Source organism: Homarus americanus, unplaced genomic scaffold (assembly GCF_018991925.1).
Source record: "Homarus americanus isolate GMGI-L3 unplaced genomic scaffold, GMGI_Hamer_2.0 scaffold54679, whole genome shotgun sequence".
Taxonomy (NCBI): domain Eukaryota; kingdom Metazoa; phylum Arthropoda; class Malacostraca; order Decapoda; family Nephropidae; genus Homarus; species Homarus americanus.
The window spans coordinates 1,569,701-1,586,008 of record NW_024722701.1 but is presented as its reverse complement, the minus strand read 5'-3'; the positions used below and the strand labels follow the sequence as shown (position 1 = coordinate 1,586,008).

General features: G+C 44.7%; 1 protein-coding gene and 1 long non-coding RNA gene across 2 annotated transcripts; both read left to right on the top strand.

The window, feature by feature from the left end:
- Positions 1 to 73: 73 nt before the first annotated feature.
- LOC121863115 lies at positions 74 to 3,758 on the top strand. The gene is made up of 2 exons (XR_006088342.1): positions 74 to 122; positions 3,574 to 3,758. It is a non-coding gene; the product is annotated as an uncharacterized LOC121863115 (long non-coding RNA).
- Positions 3,759 to 6,188: 2,430 nt separating this feature from the next.
- On the top strand, positions 6,189 to 14,884 carry LOC121863100 (serine protease inhibitor dipetalogastin-like). Its single transcript, XM_042361599.1, has 8 exons — positions 6,189 to 6,449; positions 6,679 to 6,789; positions 7,056 to 7,199; positions 9,661 to 9,771; positions 10,038 to 10,181; positions 10,301 to 10,447; positions 12,329 to 12,478; positions 14,727 to 14,884. Exons 2-8 carry the CDS (start codon positions 6,696 to 6,698, stop codon positions 14,882 to 14,884), a joined length of 948 nt encoding a protein of 315 aa, XP_042217533.1. The 5' UTR covers positions 6,189 to 6,449; positions 6,679 to 6,695.
- Positions 14,885 to 16,308: the final 1,424 nt, after the last annotated feature.

Genomic DNA, 16,308 nt, shown 5'->3' with positions numbered 1-16,308 from the left:
ATACTATGACCCTGTGTGTGGCACTGACGGAAGGACCCTACTCCAACAGAGAGCTGTCTGGAAGCCACTTGCACTGCGACTATCCCTACCTCACCATGGCTTACCACGGCCGCTGTATTGTAGTAAGTGTGAGGCAATACCCGCCACTCCTGTCAGGTGTGGTCACTTGGCCCATTGTTAGTAACTGGTACATAATTCACACCATATTCCCACTCTGCCTTAGAGCTATGGCAAACTATATACGAACAGTACAGCCCCGAGTCATTGTAGTGACGGCAGCACTACCGTGTGTGTGTGTGTGTAGACATGAACAAGTATGTGAAGACATTTCTTACATGATTTTTTACTGCACGTTGCTCTCGCTTAACTCATATCGTACAAGACTCTGTGGCTATCTTCCTCCCTATCTTCTATTTACTCCTTGTTTCTAACCCACCAGAAGTAAGATAAGATAATGATGAAATAGAACATAGAGTAGATGAGTCAGAAGAATTTATAATGATAAGACGGAAGGGGTTATGTGAGGCGATAGTAATGGATCGACCAGCCAGTCTGTGCTCACGTGTTGTCTGTTGTTGTCAGGTCCATATGATCAGTTGGTAGATGTCAGCTGTTATCTAAAGTCAGTCACCTGCAATTGATGCGCTTCAATCAACAACTATCCAGTCAAAGAAGTCAATGCCAGCAACTGTCAGTCGGTGTCAGCATCAGATAACCTGTATAGATTGGTGTCAGGGTTCACCATTAATGACGACAAAATAAATTATGGTATTATGGTTTTGATTTCCTACGGCTTTCTGGTGGCGAAAGTTTGAAACCGAGCTTGCGCCGACAACTAACTCCTTTAAGCTTTGTCATTATATAGCAAACAAAGTCTATTTTCTTCAAGTTTTACTCATCTTATTTTATTTTCTCTCAAGTCTTTTCTTGTGGCTAAAAAGATAGAAATGGTTTGTGGCTGTCTATATCGTGTCCTGATGACGACTTCTCCTGCTTTAAAAAGTGCGTTCTGCAATGGCTGAAGAGTAATTAGCGACGCATCACTCGTCACCATCTGTGGACGTTGGAGGGTCAGGTTGGCAAGGAGGCGCAGCCATGAGAACGTTGTCTCCTCTCACGCCTTCTTGTTGCTGGTGGGGCCGCTCGGCCTCAAAAATTGAAGTCCTTGGTGGCATCATGAGCGATGGTAATTAAACAGCAACGGCTTAGGGAGGTTTTGTTCAAGTGTTTGTGCCTGGTTGGTCACACCTAGAGGAACCTCCTGTCGTTTTTTGGTATCGCCAGCCCTCTTGTAAATATGTCGGTTTGTCTATGGGAAACAGAATAACACAGTTAAAAGTGAGGTTGTTAATGTCTCGTCACTAGATGGAACCAAAACATATGTTTGGCTTTTTCTAATATATAATAAATAGTTTAAAATATAAAAATATAATCATTATATTCTCAGAATGCTCCGGACGTCAAACAAAAGTTTACGTTCATCACAAATTTAATCTGTTATAATTAACTAACTGTGCGGACATTTTGAGGTGCTTTTTTGCATAAATGATGACCTAGATAGATCAAAAGGTTATCACCATTGGCCATTTATTTAATCGTCATATCCCAGAAACTTCTGGATAAAAATTCTTCACATCTCATCCAAGAAGACTTTTGTAGAACCCACCATCAACATAAAATACAAACCAAAAGCGAAAGAGGTAAATGGCGTCTGGCATGGGATTTCCTCACTGCAGCAGCAGCATGCGCAACCTTAGGGCAGGCAGGGGTCCTCATCCATTGAACGTGACAAGTTTTAAATGGTTAGTAAAATAATCTCTGTAGCACCAACGTGTTGTATTACGTTTAAATGGCTTTTATTATACAGTGTAAGTTGGGGTTACAAAGATACCGTGTTGTGGTTGTCCTGGGTGTGGCAAGAGTCCATTAGGCGATACAGATTTACCGGCCGTGTTGACGGCTGTCAGAACACTTCTGGCGTGACTCACGCCTAACCAAACCTCAAGCCACCCTCCGTCGGGCCACGCGTGATGGTACGCTCGCTGGCCTGCATGTGATAATGGTGTGTTTATATCAGGACGATAAACAAAGACCACCTGTGTCGTACTGTGGCATCGATGATATAGCTTGGAGCCTCAGCCCAGCGTCTACGCCAATGGTTGTCGGCTCTTGGTCGAATGCGCTTGCTGACGGTGGTGTCTGACGGAGTGTTACAGTGAAAGAGGTCGGGGTGAGACTTTGTAGCTGTTTGCTCCTCGGCCTGCTAGAAGATAGGTTAATAAACATTGGCCTTTTGTTGCTGTAGTTGTCCCATATAAGTTTAATTAATTATAAACACAGTTGTTATTGTGTAGTTGACACCTGTTAGTGTGATTGGCTGGATACAGGGGAGAAGGGGTTTATGTGGCCAAGAGAAACAGGCAGACAGAGAGACCATAGCGATACTGAAGTTGTTTTTCTCGGCAGGATCACTCCAACACCTGCATGATAGAGAGTAGCGATGATGTTGGGCGCCGCCCTCCCTGCCTGCTCGTGCTGACGTTGGCAGATGTGCCAGCCAGCTGGTCTCCTAGCTATAGTAACGTGTTTGCCGTCTTCGCTCACCCCGAGCCTGTTTTCTTTATATAACACGAGAGGAATAAATGGCCATAACCCAGTCAGCTCTGTGACGGGTGAGAACATTTGCCTGTCTGTCTACATTATTCTTTGGCCTTAGAGAATCTATATGTAACCGACATCTCTTAAACTTCTCAGTATAAAGGAAATAACGGATAAGTCAACAAATGTTACTGTGTTGGTACACGATAAAGGTCAACAGATAACAGTTCACTAACAAATTACCTGTTTCAGTGACGCCCGGGTGTCCCCAGATCGTGTACTAAATGCTATCACCCTGTGGTAATGGCAGCAATGGTAGACCTACTCCAACAGAGCTGCCTGGACGCCGCTACCTGCTACTCTCCCTACCTCACCGTGAAACACCCCGGCCCCGCCCGTAGTAAGTGTCGAACGCGGCTTTATCATCCTTCACAACTGATCGATTAGTTAGCCGCAGGAGGTCGTCCACATCTTTCTTGCGCACTGTTGGCAAGTCCTGGGCGTGGTACCCGCACCTTTTCAGTGTAAGGCAATACCGCCGCTCCCTGTGTTAGTGTGAGTCTGCTGTACATTGTTAATAACTGGTACATAGTCCACACCATATTCCCGCTCACGCTTAGAGCTATGGCAAACTGTATACGAGACAGTACAGCTCCGAGTGTTGTAGTGACGGCAGCACTACCGTGTGTGTGTGTGTGTAGACATGAACAAGTATATGAAGACATTTCTTACATGATTTTTTACTGCACGTTGCTCTCACTCACTCCACTTATCGTACAAGACTCTGTGGCTATCTTCCTCTCTATCTTCTCTTCCTCTTGTTCTAACCCACCAAGAAGTAAGATAAGAATAATGATAGATAAGAACATAGAGTAGATAGGTGGAAAATTTATAATGATAGGAACGGAAGAGTTATGTGAGGCGTGTGTGGATCCACCAACCAGTCTGTGCTCACGTGTTGTCTGTTGTTGTCAGGTCCTGTGATCAGTTGGTAGATGTCAGCTGGTATCTAAAGTCAGTCACCTGCAATTGATGCCTTCAATCAACAACTGTCAGTCAAGAAAGTCAATGCCAGCAACTGTCAGTCGGTGTCAGCATCAGATAACCTGTATAGATTGGTGTCAGGGTTCACCGTGTGACAAATAAATTGTAAATTATTACTATGGTTTTGTTCTATACCAACTTTAAAGCGGCGGAAAGTTTGAGGCAAACTTACTGCCGACAGCCAACTCCTTCAGCATCATTATATAGCAAACAAAGTCTATTTTCTTCAAGTTTCCTCATCTTATTTTATTTTCTCTCAAGTCTTCTCTGTGGCTAAAAAAGATAGAAAATACTTTGGCTGTCTATCGTGTCTGATGACGACTTCTCCTGCTTTAAAAGATGCGTTCTGCAATGGCTGAAGAGAGTAATTAGCGACGCACATCACTTGTCACCATCTGGACGTTGGAGGGTCAGGTTGTAGGAGGCGCAGCCATGAGCGATTGTCTCCTCTCACGCCTTCTTGTTGCTGGTGAGGCCGCTCAGCCTCAAAGAATTGAAGTCCTTGGTGGCAGCATGAGCGATGGTAATTAAACAGAGGCAGCTTGAGGAGTTTTGTTCAAGTGTTTGTGCCTGGTTGGTCACACCTAAGAGGAACCTCCCATATTTTGTCCGTTTTGGTATCGCCAGCCTCTTGTAAATATTGTCCGGTTTTAGCTCTTATGGGAAACAGAATAACACAGTTAAAGTGAAGTTGTTAATGTCTCGTCACTAGATGGAACCAAAACATATGTTTGGCTTTTCTAATATATAATAAATAGTTTAAAAAATATAAAAATATAATCATTACATTCTCAGAATAACTCGGACGTCAAAAAGAAAAGTTTACGTTCATCACAAATTAAATCTGTTATAGTAACTAACTGTGCGGACATTTTGAGGTGGCACATAAATGATGACCTAGATGGGTCAAAGGTTATCACCGTGGCCATTTTATTTAATCGTCATATCCCAGAAACTTCTGGATAAAAATTCTTCACATCTCATCAGAAGACTTTGTAGAACCCACCATCAACTTATAAAATATAAACAAAAGCGAAGAGGTAAATGGCGTCACAAGCATGGGATTTCTCACTGCAGCGGCAGCATCGCGGCTTGGGGCAGGCAGGGGTCCTCATCCATTGAACGTGACAAGGTTTTAAATTCTTAGATAAACAATGTCTGAAGACTCACCGTGTTGCACCATCTTGCATCACCCATTGAAATCACCTCGAGAAACACAAATTGACCAATGATTCCCAGCGTGGCTTTACAAGTGGGTATTTATGTCTGACGTCTATTATCATACTTTTCTACTGTTTTTGAATCAGTGGATGATGAGCACGACTATGATGTGGTATATCTCGACTTTAGCAAAGACTTCGACACAGTCCCCCACGAAAGACTAATACGTAAAGTGGAGGCTCATAGAATTGGAGGAGATATTCTAAAGTGGATTAGGGCGTGGTTACAGAACAGGAAACAACGAGTCAGCATTAACGGCACTAAATCCGATTGGGGTAACGTCACTAGTGGAGTACACTAAGGCTCAGTACTTGGACCATTACTATTTATTATATATGTAAACGACATAGATGAAGGGGTAGGCAGTAAATTTGCTGGCGACACTAAAATAGGGCGTGTAATTAAATCTGACGAGGACTCCGCAAAACTACAAGAAGATCTCAACAAATTTTTCGTGTAATCTTCAAAATGGCAGATGAAATTTAATGTAGACAAATGTCACGTACTAAGTCTTGGAGACGTAAACAATGAAACCAGTTTCACATGAACAGCGTTCATATAGAGAAATCCGACTGTGAGAAAGAATTAGGAGTAATGATAAGAAGGAATCTTAAACCAAGACAACAATGTGTATTTGCTCGAAACAAGGCTAACAAAGTACTTGGGTTCATACAAAGGAGTGTTAGTTACAAGACTAGCGAGGTCATCGTAAAACTATATCTTGCCCTTGTGAGACCTCACTTGGATTACGCTGTTCAAATCTGGTCACCGTACTACAGAATGGATATAGAATCTCTAGAAAGCATTCAGAGGAGAATGACGAGACTAATCCCGGACATTAGGAACCTTGAGTACAGAGACAGGTTAACGCATCTTAATTTGCACTCCCTCAAAAGACGTAGAGTGCGGAGCGATATGATAGAGGTGTATAAATGGAAGTCAGGGTTTAACAAACGTGATATAACAAAGTTACTCAAATTATCCAACCAAGAACGACATTTAGGCACGAGATAGGTAAATACTGCTTCGGAAACAGAGTAGTGGATGAATGGTACAAGTTACCAAACATCATCATTAACTCAAACACGCTGGATAACTTCAAACATAGGTTGGATGGATATATGAGCGATAGGGGTTGGGTGTAAACGGGACCGCCCAGTATGGGCCAATAGGCCCGCTGCAGTTTCCTCCATTTTCACGTTCTTATGTTCTGAAAGCGGAAGTTACAAGAGATACCGTGTTGTGGTTGTCCTGGGTGTTGACGAGTCCATTAGGCGATACAGATTTACCGGCCGTGATGACAGCTAGTATCAGAGACACTTCTGACAGTGACTCACGCCACAACAAACACCTCAAGCCACACCCTCCGTCAGGGCCACGCGTGATGTTACACTCGCTGGCCTGCATGTGTTAATGGTGTGTTTATATCCAGGACGATAAACAAAGACCACCTCTGTCAATTACTGTGGCATCGATAATTAACAAAACGGAGCCTCAGCCCAGCGTCCACCGCCAATAGTTGTCAGCTCTTGGTCAGTCTGCTGCTGACGGTGGTGTCTGACGGAGTGTTACAGTGAAGAGATCAGGTGAGACTTGTAGCTGTTGCTCTCAGCTGTAGAGTGAGGTTAATATTGACCTTTGTTGCTGTAGTTGTCCCATATAAGTTATTAATTATAAACACAGTTGTTATTGTGCCAGTTGACACCTGTTGGTGTGGTTAGCTGGAGTAGGGGGGGAGGAGAAGGGGTTTATGTAGCCAAGAGAAACAGGCAGACAGAGAGACCATGTAGCGATATGAAGTTGTTTTCTCGGCAGGATCACTCAACACCTGCATGATGAAGGTAGCGATGATGTTGACGCCGCCCTCCCTGCTGCTCGTGCTGACGTTGGCAGATGTGCCAGCCGAAAGCTGGTCTCCTGGCTATGGTAACGTGTTTGCCGTCTTCGCTCACTGACCTGTTTTCTTTATATAACACGAGAGGAATAAATGGCCATAACCCAGTCAGCTCTGTGACGGTGAGAACATTTGCCTGTCTGTCTACATTATTCTTTGGCCTTAAGAGAATCTATGTAACCAAACATCTCTTAAACTTCTCAGTATAAAGGAAATAACGGATAAGTCAACAAATGTTACTGTGTTGGTACACGATAAGGTCAACAGATAACAGTTCACTAACAAGTACCTATTTCAGTGACGCCCGGGTGTCCCAGATCGTGTGCCCAATACTATCACCCTGTGTGTGGCACTGACGGAAGGACCTACTCCAACAGAGGCTGTCTGGAAGCCGCTACCTGCTACTCTCCCTACCTCACCATGGCTTACCCCGGCCCTTGTAGTAAGTGTCAGACATGACTTTTATCATCTTCACAACTGATCGATTAGTTAGCCACTTGGGAGGTCGTCCACGTCTTTCTTGCGCACTGTTGGCAAGTCCTGGGCATGCATTGCCACACCTTTTCAGTGTGAGGCAATACCGCCGCTCCCTGTGTTAGTGTGAGTCTGCTGTACATTGTTAATAACTGGTACATAGTCCACACCATATTCCCGCTCACGCTTAGAGCTATGGCAAACTGTATACGAGACAGTACAGCTCCGAGTGTTGTAGTGACGGCAGCACTACCGTGTGTGTGTGTGTGTAGACATGAACAAGTATATGAAGACATTTCTTACATGATTTTTTACTGCACGTTGCTCTCACTCACTCCACTTATCGTACAAGACTCTGTGGCTATCTTCCTCTCTATCTTCTCTTCCTCTTGTTCTAACCCACCAAGAAGTAAGATAAGAATAATGATAGATAAGAACATAGAGTAGATAGGTGGAAAATTTATAATGATAGGAACGGAAGAGTTATGTGAGGCGTGTGTGGATCCACCAACCAGTCTGTGCTCACGTGTTGTCTGTTGTTGTCAGGTCCTGTGATCAGTTGGTAGATGTCAGCTGGTATCTAAAGTCAGTCACCTGCAATTGATGCCTTCAATCAACAACTGTCAGTCAAGAAAGTCAATGCCAGCAACTGTCAGTCGGTGTCAGCATCAGATAACCTGTATAGATTGGTGTCAGGGTTCACCGTGTGACAAATAAATTGTAAATTATTACTATGGTTTTGTTCTATACCAACTTTAAAGCGGCGGAAAGTTTGAGGCAAACTTACTGCCGACAGCCAACTCCTTCAGCATCATTATATAGCAAACAAAGTCTATTTTCTTCAAGTTTCCTCATCTTATTTTATTTTCTCTCAAGTCTTCTCTGTGGCTAAAAAAGATAGAAAATACTTTGGCTGTCTATCGTGTCTGATGACGACTTCTCCTGCTTTAAAAGATGCGTTCTGCAATGGCTGAAGAGAGTAATTAGCGACGCACATCACTTGTCACCATCTGGACGTTGGAGGGTCAGGTTGTAGGAGGCGCAGCCATGAGCGATTGTCTCCTCTCACGCCTTCTTGTTGCTGGTGAGGCCGCTCAGCCTCAAAGAATTGAAGTCCTTGGTGGCAGCATGAGCGATGGTAATTAAACAGAGGCAGCTTGAGGAGTTTTGTTCAAGTGTTTGTGCCTGGTTGGTCACACCTAAGAGGAACCTCCCATATTTTGTCCGTTTTGGTATCGCCAGCCTCTTGTAAATATTGTCCGGTTTTAGCTCTTATGGGAAACAGAATAACACAGTTAAAGTGAAGTTGTTAATGTCTCGTCACTAGATGGAACCAAAACATATGTTTGGCTTTTCTAATATATAATAAATAGTTTAAAAAATATATAAAATATAATCATTATATTCTCAGAATAACTCGGACGTCAAAAACAAAAGTTTACGTTCATCACAAATTTAATCTGTTATAGTAACTAACTGTGCGGACATTTTGAGGTGGCACATAAATGATGACCTAGATGGGTCAAAGGTTATCACCGTGGCCATTTTATTTAATCGTCATATCCCAGAAACTTCTGGATAAAAATTCTTCACATCTCATCAGAAGACTTTGTAGAACCCACCATCAACTTATAAAATATAAACAAAAGCGAAGAGGTAAATGGCGTCACAAGCATGGGATTTCTCACTGCAGCGGCAGCATCGCGGCTTGGGGCAGGCAGGGGTCCTCATCCATTGAACGTGACAAGTTTTTAAATGGTTAGTAAAATAATCTCTGTAGCCTCGCCGTGTTGTATTACCCGTTCAAGTAACTTTATTATACAGTGTAAAGTTGAAGTTACAAGAGATACCGTGTTGTGGTTGTCCTGGGTGTTGACGAGTCCATTAGGCGATACAGATTTACCGGCCGTGATGACAGCTAGTATCAGAGACACTTCTGGCCGTGACTCACGCCACAACAAACACCTCAAGCCACACCCTCCGTCAGGGCCACGCGTGATGTTACACTCGCTGGCCTGCATGTGTTAATGGTGTGTTTATATCCAGGACGATAAACAAAGACCACCTCTGTCAATTACTGTGGCATCGATAATTAACAAAACGGAGCCTCAGCCCAGCGTCCACCGCCAATAGTTGTCAGCTCTTGGTCAGTCTGCTGCTGACGGTGGTGTCTGACGGAGTGTTACAGTGAAGAGATCAGGTGAGACTTGTAGCTGTTGCTCTCAGCTGTAGAGTGAGGTTAATATTGACCTTTGTTGCTGTAGTTGTCCCATATAAGTTATTAATTATAAACACAGTTGTTATTGTGCCAGTTGACACCTGTTGGTGTGGTTAGCTGGAGTAGGGGGGGAGGAGAAGGGGTTTATGTAGCCAAGAGAAACAGGCAGACAGAGAGACCATGTAGCGATATGAAGTTGTTTTCTCGGCAGGATCACTCAACACCTGCATGATGAAGGTAGCGATGATGTTGACGCCGCCCTCCCTGCTGCTCGTGCTGACGTTGGCAGATGTGCCAGCCGAAAGCTGGTCTCCTGGCTATGGTAACGTGTTTGCCGTCTTCGCTCACTGACCTGTTTTCTTTATATAACACGAGAGGAATAAATGGCCATAACCCAGTCAGCTCTGTGACGGTGAGAACATTTGCCTGTCTGTCTACATTATTCTTTGGCCTTAAGAGAATCTATGTAACCAAACATCTCTTAAACTTCTCAGTATAAAGGAAATAACGGATAAGTCAACAAATGTTACTGTGTTGGTACACGATAAGGTCAACAGATAACAGTTCACTAACAAGTACCTATTTCAGTGACGCCCGGGTGTCCCAGATCGTGTGCCCAATACTATCACCCTGTGTGTGGCACTGACGGAAGGACCTACTCCAACAGAGGCTGTCTGGAAGCCGCTACCTGCGACTATCCCTACCTCACCATGGCTTACCACGGCCGCTGTAGTAAGTGTCAGGCATTACCGTAGCTCCCTATTTTATTGTAAGGTATTGTCATATCATGTGCTAATGTGACACTTTTAAGATGACCACAACATAACTGTCCAAAATAATTTATGTTTCAGTTAAATCACATCCCTGCTACAAGTCGTGCACCAAACAGTACGACCCCGTGTGTGGTACTGATGGTACGACCTACTCCAACCCCTGTATACTGTCTCGCACCACCTGCCGCCACCCATACATTAGGCTTCAGCACATCGGACCTTGTAGTGAGTGTGAGGCACGACTGTAGTGTGAGGCAGTACTGTAGTGTGAGGCAGTACTGTAGTGTGAGGCAGTACTGTAGTGTGAGGCAGTACTGTAGTGTGAGGCAGCACTGTAGTGTGAGGCAGTACTGTAGTGTGAGGCAGTACTGTAGTGTGAGGCAATACTGTAGTGTGAGGCAGTACTGTAGTGTGAGGCAGCACTGTAGTGTGAGGCAGTACTGTAGTGTGAGGCAGTACTGTAGTGTGAGGCAATACTGTAGTGTGAGGCAGTACTGTAGTGTGAGGCAGCACTGTAGTGTGAGCAGTACTGTAGTGTGAGGCAGCACTGTAGTGTGAGCAATACTGTAGTGAGGGCAGTGCTGTAGTGTGAGCAATACTGTAGTGTGAGGCAGTACTGTAGTGTGAGGCAGCACTGTAGTGTGAGGCAATACTGTAGTGTGAGGCAGTACTGTAGTGTGAGGCAGCACTGTAGTGTGAGGCAGTACTGTGGTGTGAGGCAGTACTGTGGTGTGAGGCAATACTGTAGTGTGAGGTGCAGTGTGAGGCAGTACTGTAGTGTGAGGCAGCACTGTAGTGTGAGGCAGTACTGTAGTGTGAGGCAATACTGTAGTGTGGGCAGTACTGTAGTGTGAGGCAGTACTGTAGTGTGAGGCAGTACTGTAGTGTGAGGCAGTACTGTAGTGTGAGAACACTGTAGTGTGAGGCAGTACTGTAGTGTGGGCAGTACTGTAGTGTGAGGCAATACTGTGGTGTGAGGCAGTGCTGCAGTGTGTGAGGCAGTGCACTGTAGTGTGAGGCAATACTGTAGTGTGAGGCAGCACTGGTGTGAGGCAGTACTGTAGTGTGAGCAGTGTACTGTAGTGTGAGGCAGTACTGTAGTGTGAGGCAGTACTGTAGTGTGAAAGCAATACTGTAGTGTGAGGCAGTACTGTAGTGTGAGGCAATACTGTAGTGTGAGGCAATACTGTAGTGTGAGGCAGCACTGTAGTGTGAGCAGTACTGTAGTGTGAGGGCAGCACTGTAGTGTGAGGCAGTACTGTAGTGTGAGGCAGTACTGTAGTGTGAGCAATACTGTAGTGTGAGGCAGCACTGTAGTGTGAGGCAGTACTGTAGTGTGAGGCAGTACTGTAGTGTGAGGCAGTACTGTAGTGTGAGCATGCTGTGAGGCAGTGCTGTAGTGTGAGGCAGTACTGTAGTGTGACAGTCTGTAGTGTGGGGCAGCACTGTAGTGTGAGGCTGAGTGTGAGGCAGTACTGTGGTGTGAGGCAGTGCTGGTGTGACAGCACTGTAGTGAGGCAGTACTGTAGTGTGAGGCAGTACTGTAGTGTGAGAGCAGTACTGTAGTGTGAGCAGTACTGTAGTGAGGCAGTACTGTAGTGTGAGGCAGTACTGTAGTGTGAGGCAGTACTGTAGTGTGAGCAGCACTGTAGTGTGAGGCAATACTGTAGTGTGAGGCAGTACTGTAGTGTGAGGCAGTACTGTGTGTGAGCAGCACTGTAGTGTGAGCAGTACTGTAGTGTGAGCGACTGTAGTGTGAGGCAGTACTGTAGTGTGAGGCAGTACTGAGTGTGAGGCAGTACTGTAGTGTGAGCAGTACTGTAGTGTGAGGCAGCACTGTAGTGTGAGGCAATACTGTAGTGTGAGGCAGTACTGTAGTGTGAGGCAGTACTGTAGTGTGAGGCAGTACTGTAGTGTGAGGCAGTACTGTAGTGTGAGGCAGTACTGTAGTGTGAGGCAATACTGTAGTGTGAGGCAGTACTGTGGTGTGAGGCAGTACTGTAGTGTGAGGCAGTACTGTAGTGTGAGGCAGTACTGTAGTGTGAGGCAGTACTGTAGTGTGAGGCAGTACTGTAGGGATAATAGTATATACCTTCATTGTTTCAGGTACAGCCGGCCATTGTGACGATGTGCAGTGTTCCTTGAAGTATGACCCAGTATGTGGTAGTGACGAGGTAACATACTCGAACCACTGTCACTTATCCGTTGCCAAGTGTGTTGACTCAAGTCTTACCCTCAAGCACCTCGGTCCTTGTGGTAAGTGTGTGGCAGTTATAAGTGTGAGGAATAGTGTTAGTATGAGGCAATAGTATTAGTATGAGGCAATAGTGTTAGTATGAGGCAATAGTAGTATGAGGCAATAGTATTTGTATGAGTGTGGTATTAGTATGAGGCAATAGTGTTAGTATGAGGCAATAGTGTTAGTATGAGGCAATAGTGTTAGTATGAGGTAATAGTATAAGTATGAGACAATAGTGTTAGTGTTAGTATGGATCTACAGACGTGAACATGACAGACACACACTCATCACATTTCAGAGAGGACCCTGATCTGTGTGTGTAGTGATGATGTGAATCCCGTGTGTGGCTCCGACGAGAAGTCCTATAAGAATAAAAGGTCTGGGTGTGGCTGCATGTAAGGACCACACCATTACCATAGCCCACAGTGGATTATGTAGTGAGTACCAGACCACACCCTTAACGTCAGACAGACACACACCTAATAACACCCTGTAACAAGTACCACACCCTGTAACAAGTACCACACCCTGTAACAAGTACCACACCCTGTAACAAGTACCACACCCTGTAGTAATTACAATGTAACAAGTACCACATCCTGTAACAAGTACCACACCCTGTAACAAGTACCACACCGTAACATGTACCACACCCTGTAACAAGTACCACATCCTGTAACAAGTACCACACCCCAAGTACCACACCCTGTAACAAGTACCACATCCTGTAACAGTACCACACCCTGTAACAAGTACCACACCCTGTAACAAGTACACCTGTAACACACCACATCCTGTAACAAGCACCCCAGCATACCACACCTGTACATACACATCCTAACAAGTACCACATCCCAAAAAATAAGTACCACACCCCTGCACAAGTACCACACCCTGTAACATACCACACCCTGTAACAAGTACCACACCCTGTAACATGTACCACACCCTGTAACAAGTACTCACATCCCAACACACACCCTGTAACAAGTACCACACCCTGTAACAAGTACCACATCCTGTAACAAGTACCACACCCTGTACAGTACCACACCCTGTAACAAGTACCACACCCTGTAAAAGTACCACATCCTCAAGTACACCATAACAACACCCTGTAAAGTACCACACCCTGTAACAAGTACCACACCTGTAACATGTACCACACCCTGTAACAAGTACCACACCCTGTAACAGTACCACACCCTGTAACAAGTAACCACACCCTGTAACAAGTACCACATCCTGTAACAAGCATCACACCCCTGTAACAAGTACCACACCCTGTAACAAAGTAAATACCACCCTGTAACAAGTACCACACCCTGTAACAAGTACCACACCCTAACAAGTACCACATCCTGTAACAAGTACCACACCCTGTAACAAGTACCACACCCTGTAACAAGTACCACACCCTAACAAGTACCACACCAAATACACCACACCCTGTAACAAGTACCACACCCCAAAATACACAAACACTGTAACAGACACCATACCCTGTAACAACAACTAACAATAACCTGTAACAAGTACACACCTAAATACCAACACACCCCGTAACAATAACATCTGTAAAGTACACACCTGTCAAAGACCCATCCTGTAACAAGTACCACATCAATACACCTGTAACAAGTACCACACCTGTAAACAAGTACCACACCTGTAACAAGTACCACATCCTGTAACAAGTACCACATCCTGTAACAAGTACCACACCCTGTAACAAGTACCACATCCTGTAACAAGTACCACATCCTGTAACAAGTACCACATCCTGTAACAAGTACCACATCCCATAACAAGTACCACACCATGTAACAAGTACCACATCCTGTAACAAGTACCACACCCTGTAACAAGTACCACACCCTGTAACAAGTACCACACCCTGTAACAAGCACCACATCCTGTAACAAATACCACATCCTGTAACAAGTACCACATCCTGTAACAAGTACCACATCCTGTAACAAATACCACATCCTGTAACAAGTACCACACCATAAACACACACACACACACACACACACACACACACACAACTGTCACAATAGATGCTCATGTACTGTATATATTACCCAATAATGTGTCTCAATAATGCAATATGAGTCGATAGTCAATGGAAATGATAACATGAACTAAAAACAAAAGCAAAAATTCATAATAAAAGAATAGAAATGTTACGTAAATTTTAGGATCATTTCTCAACTCGCTCTGTGTTTATGTGAATCTTAGACTGGCTATCCCTCACGACAGAGTATAAAGGAAAATGCCCCGAGATTTGCCCCACAACAAAGACTCCGGTCTGTGGCAGCGACGGGAAGACCTACGATAACTTCTGCTACCTGAGGCGAGTCTCTTGTATGAACGCTTCGGTCTTCCTGATCCACCGCGGCAAGTGTGAGGACGGTTAAGTGGTTATGAAGATCGACAGTAGTACCTGAGATTTGTCAGGGGAAGGACGCAACATAGCTCCCCCTTGTTACGCTAACCTGTTGTGTAAGGAGGATATTAGTTTTCTAACCTAGCCAAATTCCAGGGCTTCCGTCAACCTAATCTAATTTAACCATCTTGGTTGTCTTTTCTCTATTGTAAGCTGGTGTCAGAAGTCAACCCGTTAGCAGGTAGCATCTTCAAATCAACAACACCTGTCAGTCAAGGAAAGTCAATGCCAGCAGCTGTCAGTCGGTGTCAGCATCAAGGCGCCTAAAGATTCCCCTGACATTATGACATATAAATGATTAAGAATTAATAGCGTTTTATTCTATTCCATCTTAAAGACAACAGAGAGTAACATTACCAAGGCTTTCAGGATCACTTTGTTAATCCACCTTTTAATCCACTACAACATCTGTAATCCACCACCCCACCTGTTAATCCACCACCCCACCTGTTAATCCACCACCCCACCTGTTAATCCACCACCACACCTGTAATCTACCCTTGCACCTCTCTTCTCTCAACACCATCTCAACTTAATCCTCGTTTAAGAAAAATTACAAAAGCAAAATCCAAAATTAATTATTTTTTTTTCATTTTTATTTTTGTTATTAAAATGTCAGAGGAAAACTCTTCTTACTCCTTCCAACAATTACTAGAAAAATGGAAGGAGATGTTTGAGCAGGAGACCTCGAACGATCTGAAGGCGGCCATCCCTGTCCCCCCACTAGGAGCCGCCTACCCTAACTCTCGGTGGGTCCAGTACGAGAACAGACCGGTCAACCCAAAGTTCAGAGTCGAGTACAAACAGACCCAGCAACAGCAGGGCGGGGATGGCGGTGGTTTTGGGGTTCTCCAGCGGCAGGAGATCATCATCATCCCACTCATGCCACATAGCCTAGATCAAGGCCTCCAAGGCGACTCCCCCGAAGCTCATCCCCTCAAAGATTTCCCCTCCGAGCATTACTCCCCCGAAGCTCATCCCCTCAAAGATTTCCCCTTCGAGCATTACTGCCCCGAAGCTCAGTACTCCCCCGTAGCTCATCCCTTCAAGTATTTCCCCCGCGAGTATTCCTCCTCCGAAACTTACTCTTTCGATGGTCTATTCCTTGATACCTCTACTGAGTGGTCGAGCGAGAAGATCGATGTGGACCCTAAGCTCCGGTGGACTTCGAGCTCTCAGTCTGAGCCCTGTGTGATCACTGGGGACGTGAGACCCATTACGATAGTTTATAATCTAGTCATGAAACACATCGTCGTCACCATATCTGTGGAAATGACTACTGATGATCCCACGACATGATTGCAGTGTTTTTCTTTTATCATTTTTAACATTTATCCTCTTACTCCAGGTTAAATTAGTATAAAGTTAGGTTAATGTGACAAGTCTAGTCCCGAT

Excerpts from the sequence above, each read along its gene's own strand:
- LOC121863100 (XM_042361599.1), top strand. The coding sequence starts at position 6,696 with ATGATGAAGGTAGCGATGATGTTGACGCCGCCCTCCCTGCTGCTCGTG. Across the intron at positions 6,790-7,055 it reads AAGCTGGTCTCCTGGCTATG|TGACGCCCGGGTGTCCCAGA; the intron begins GTAACGTGTTTG and ends TACCTATTTCAG. Across the intron at positions 9,772-10,037 it reads AAGCTGGTCTCCTGGCTATG|TGACGCCCGGGTGTCCCAGA; the intron begins GTAACGTGTTTG and ends TACCTATTTCAG.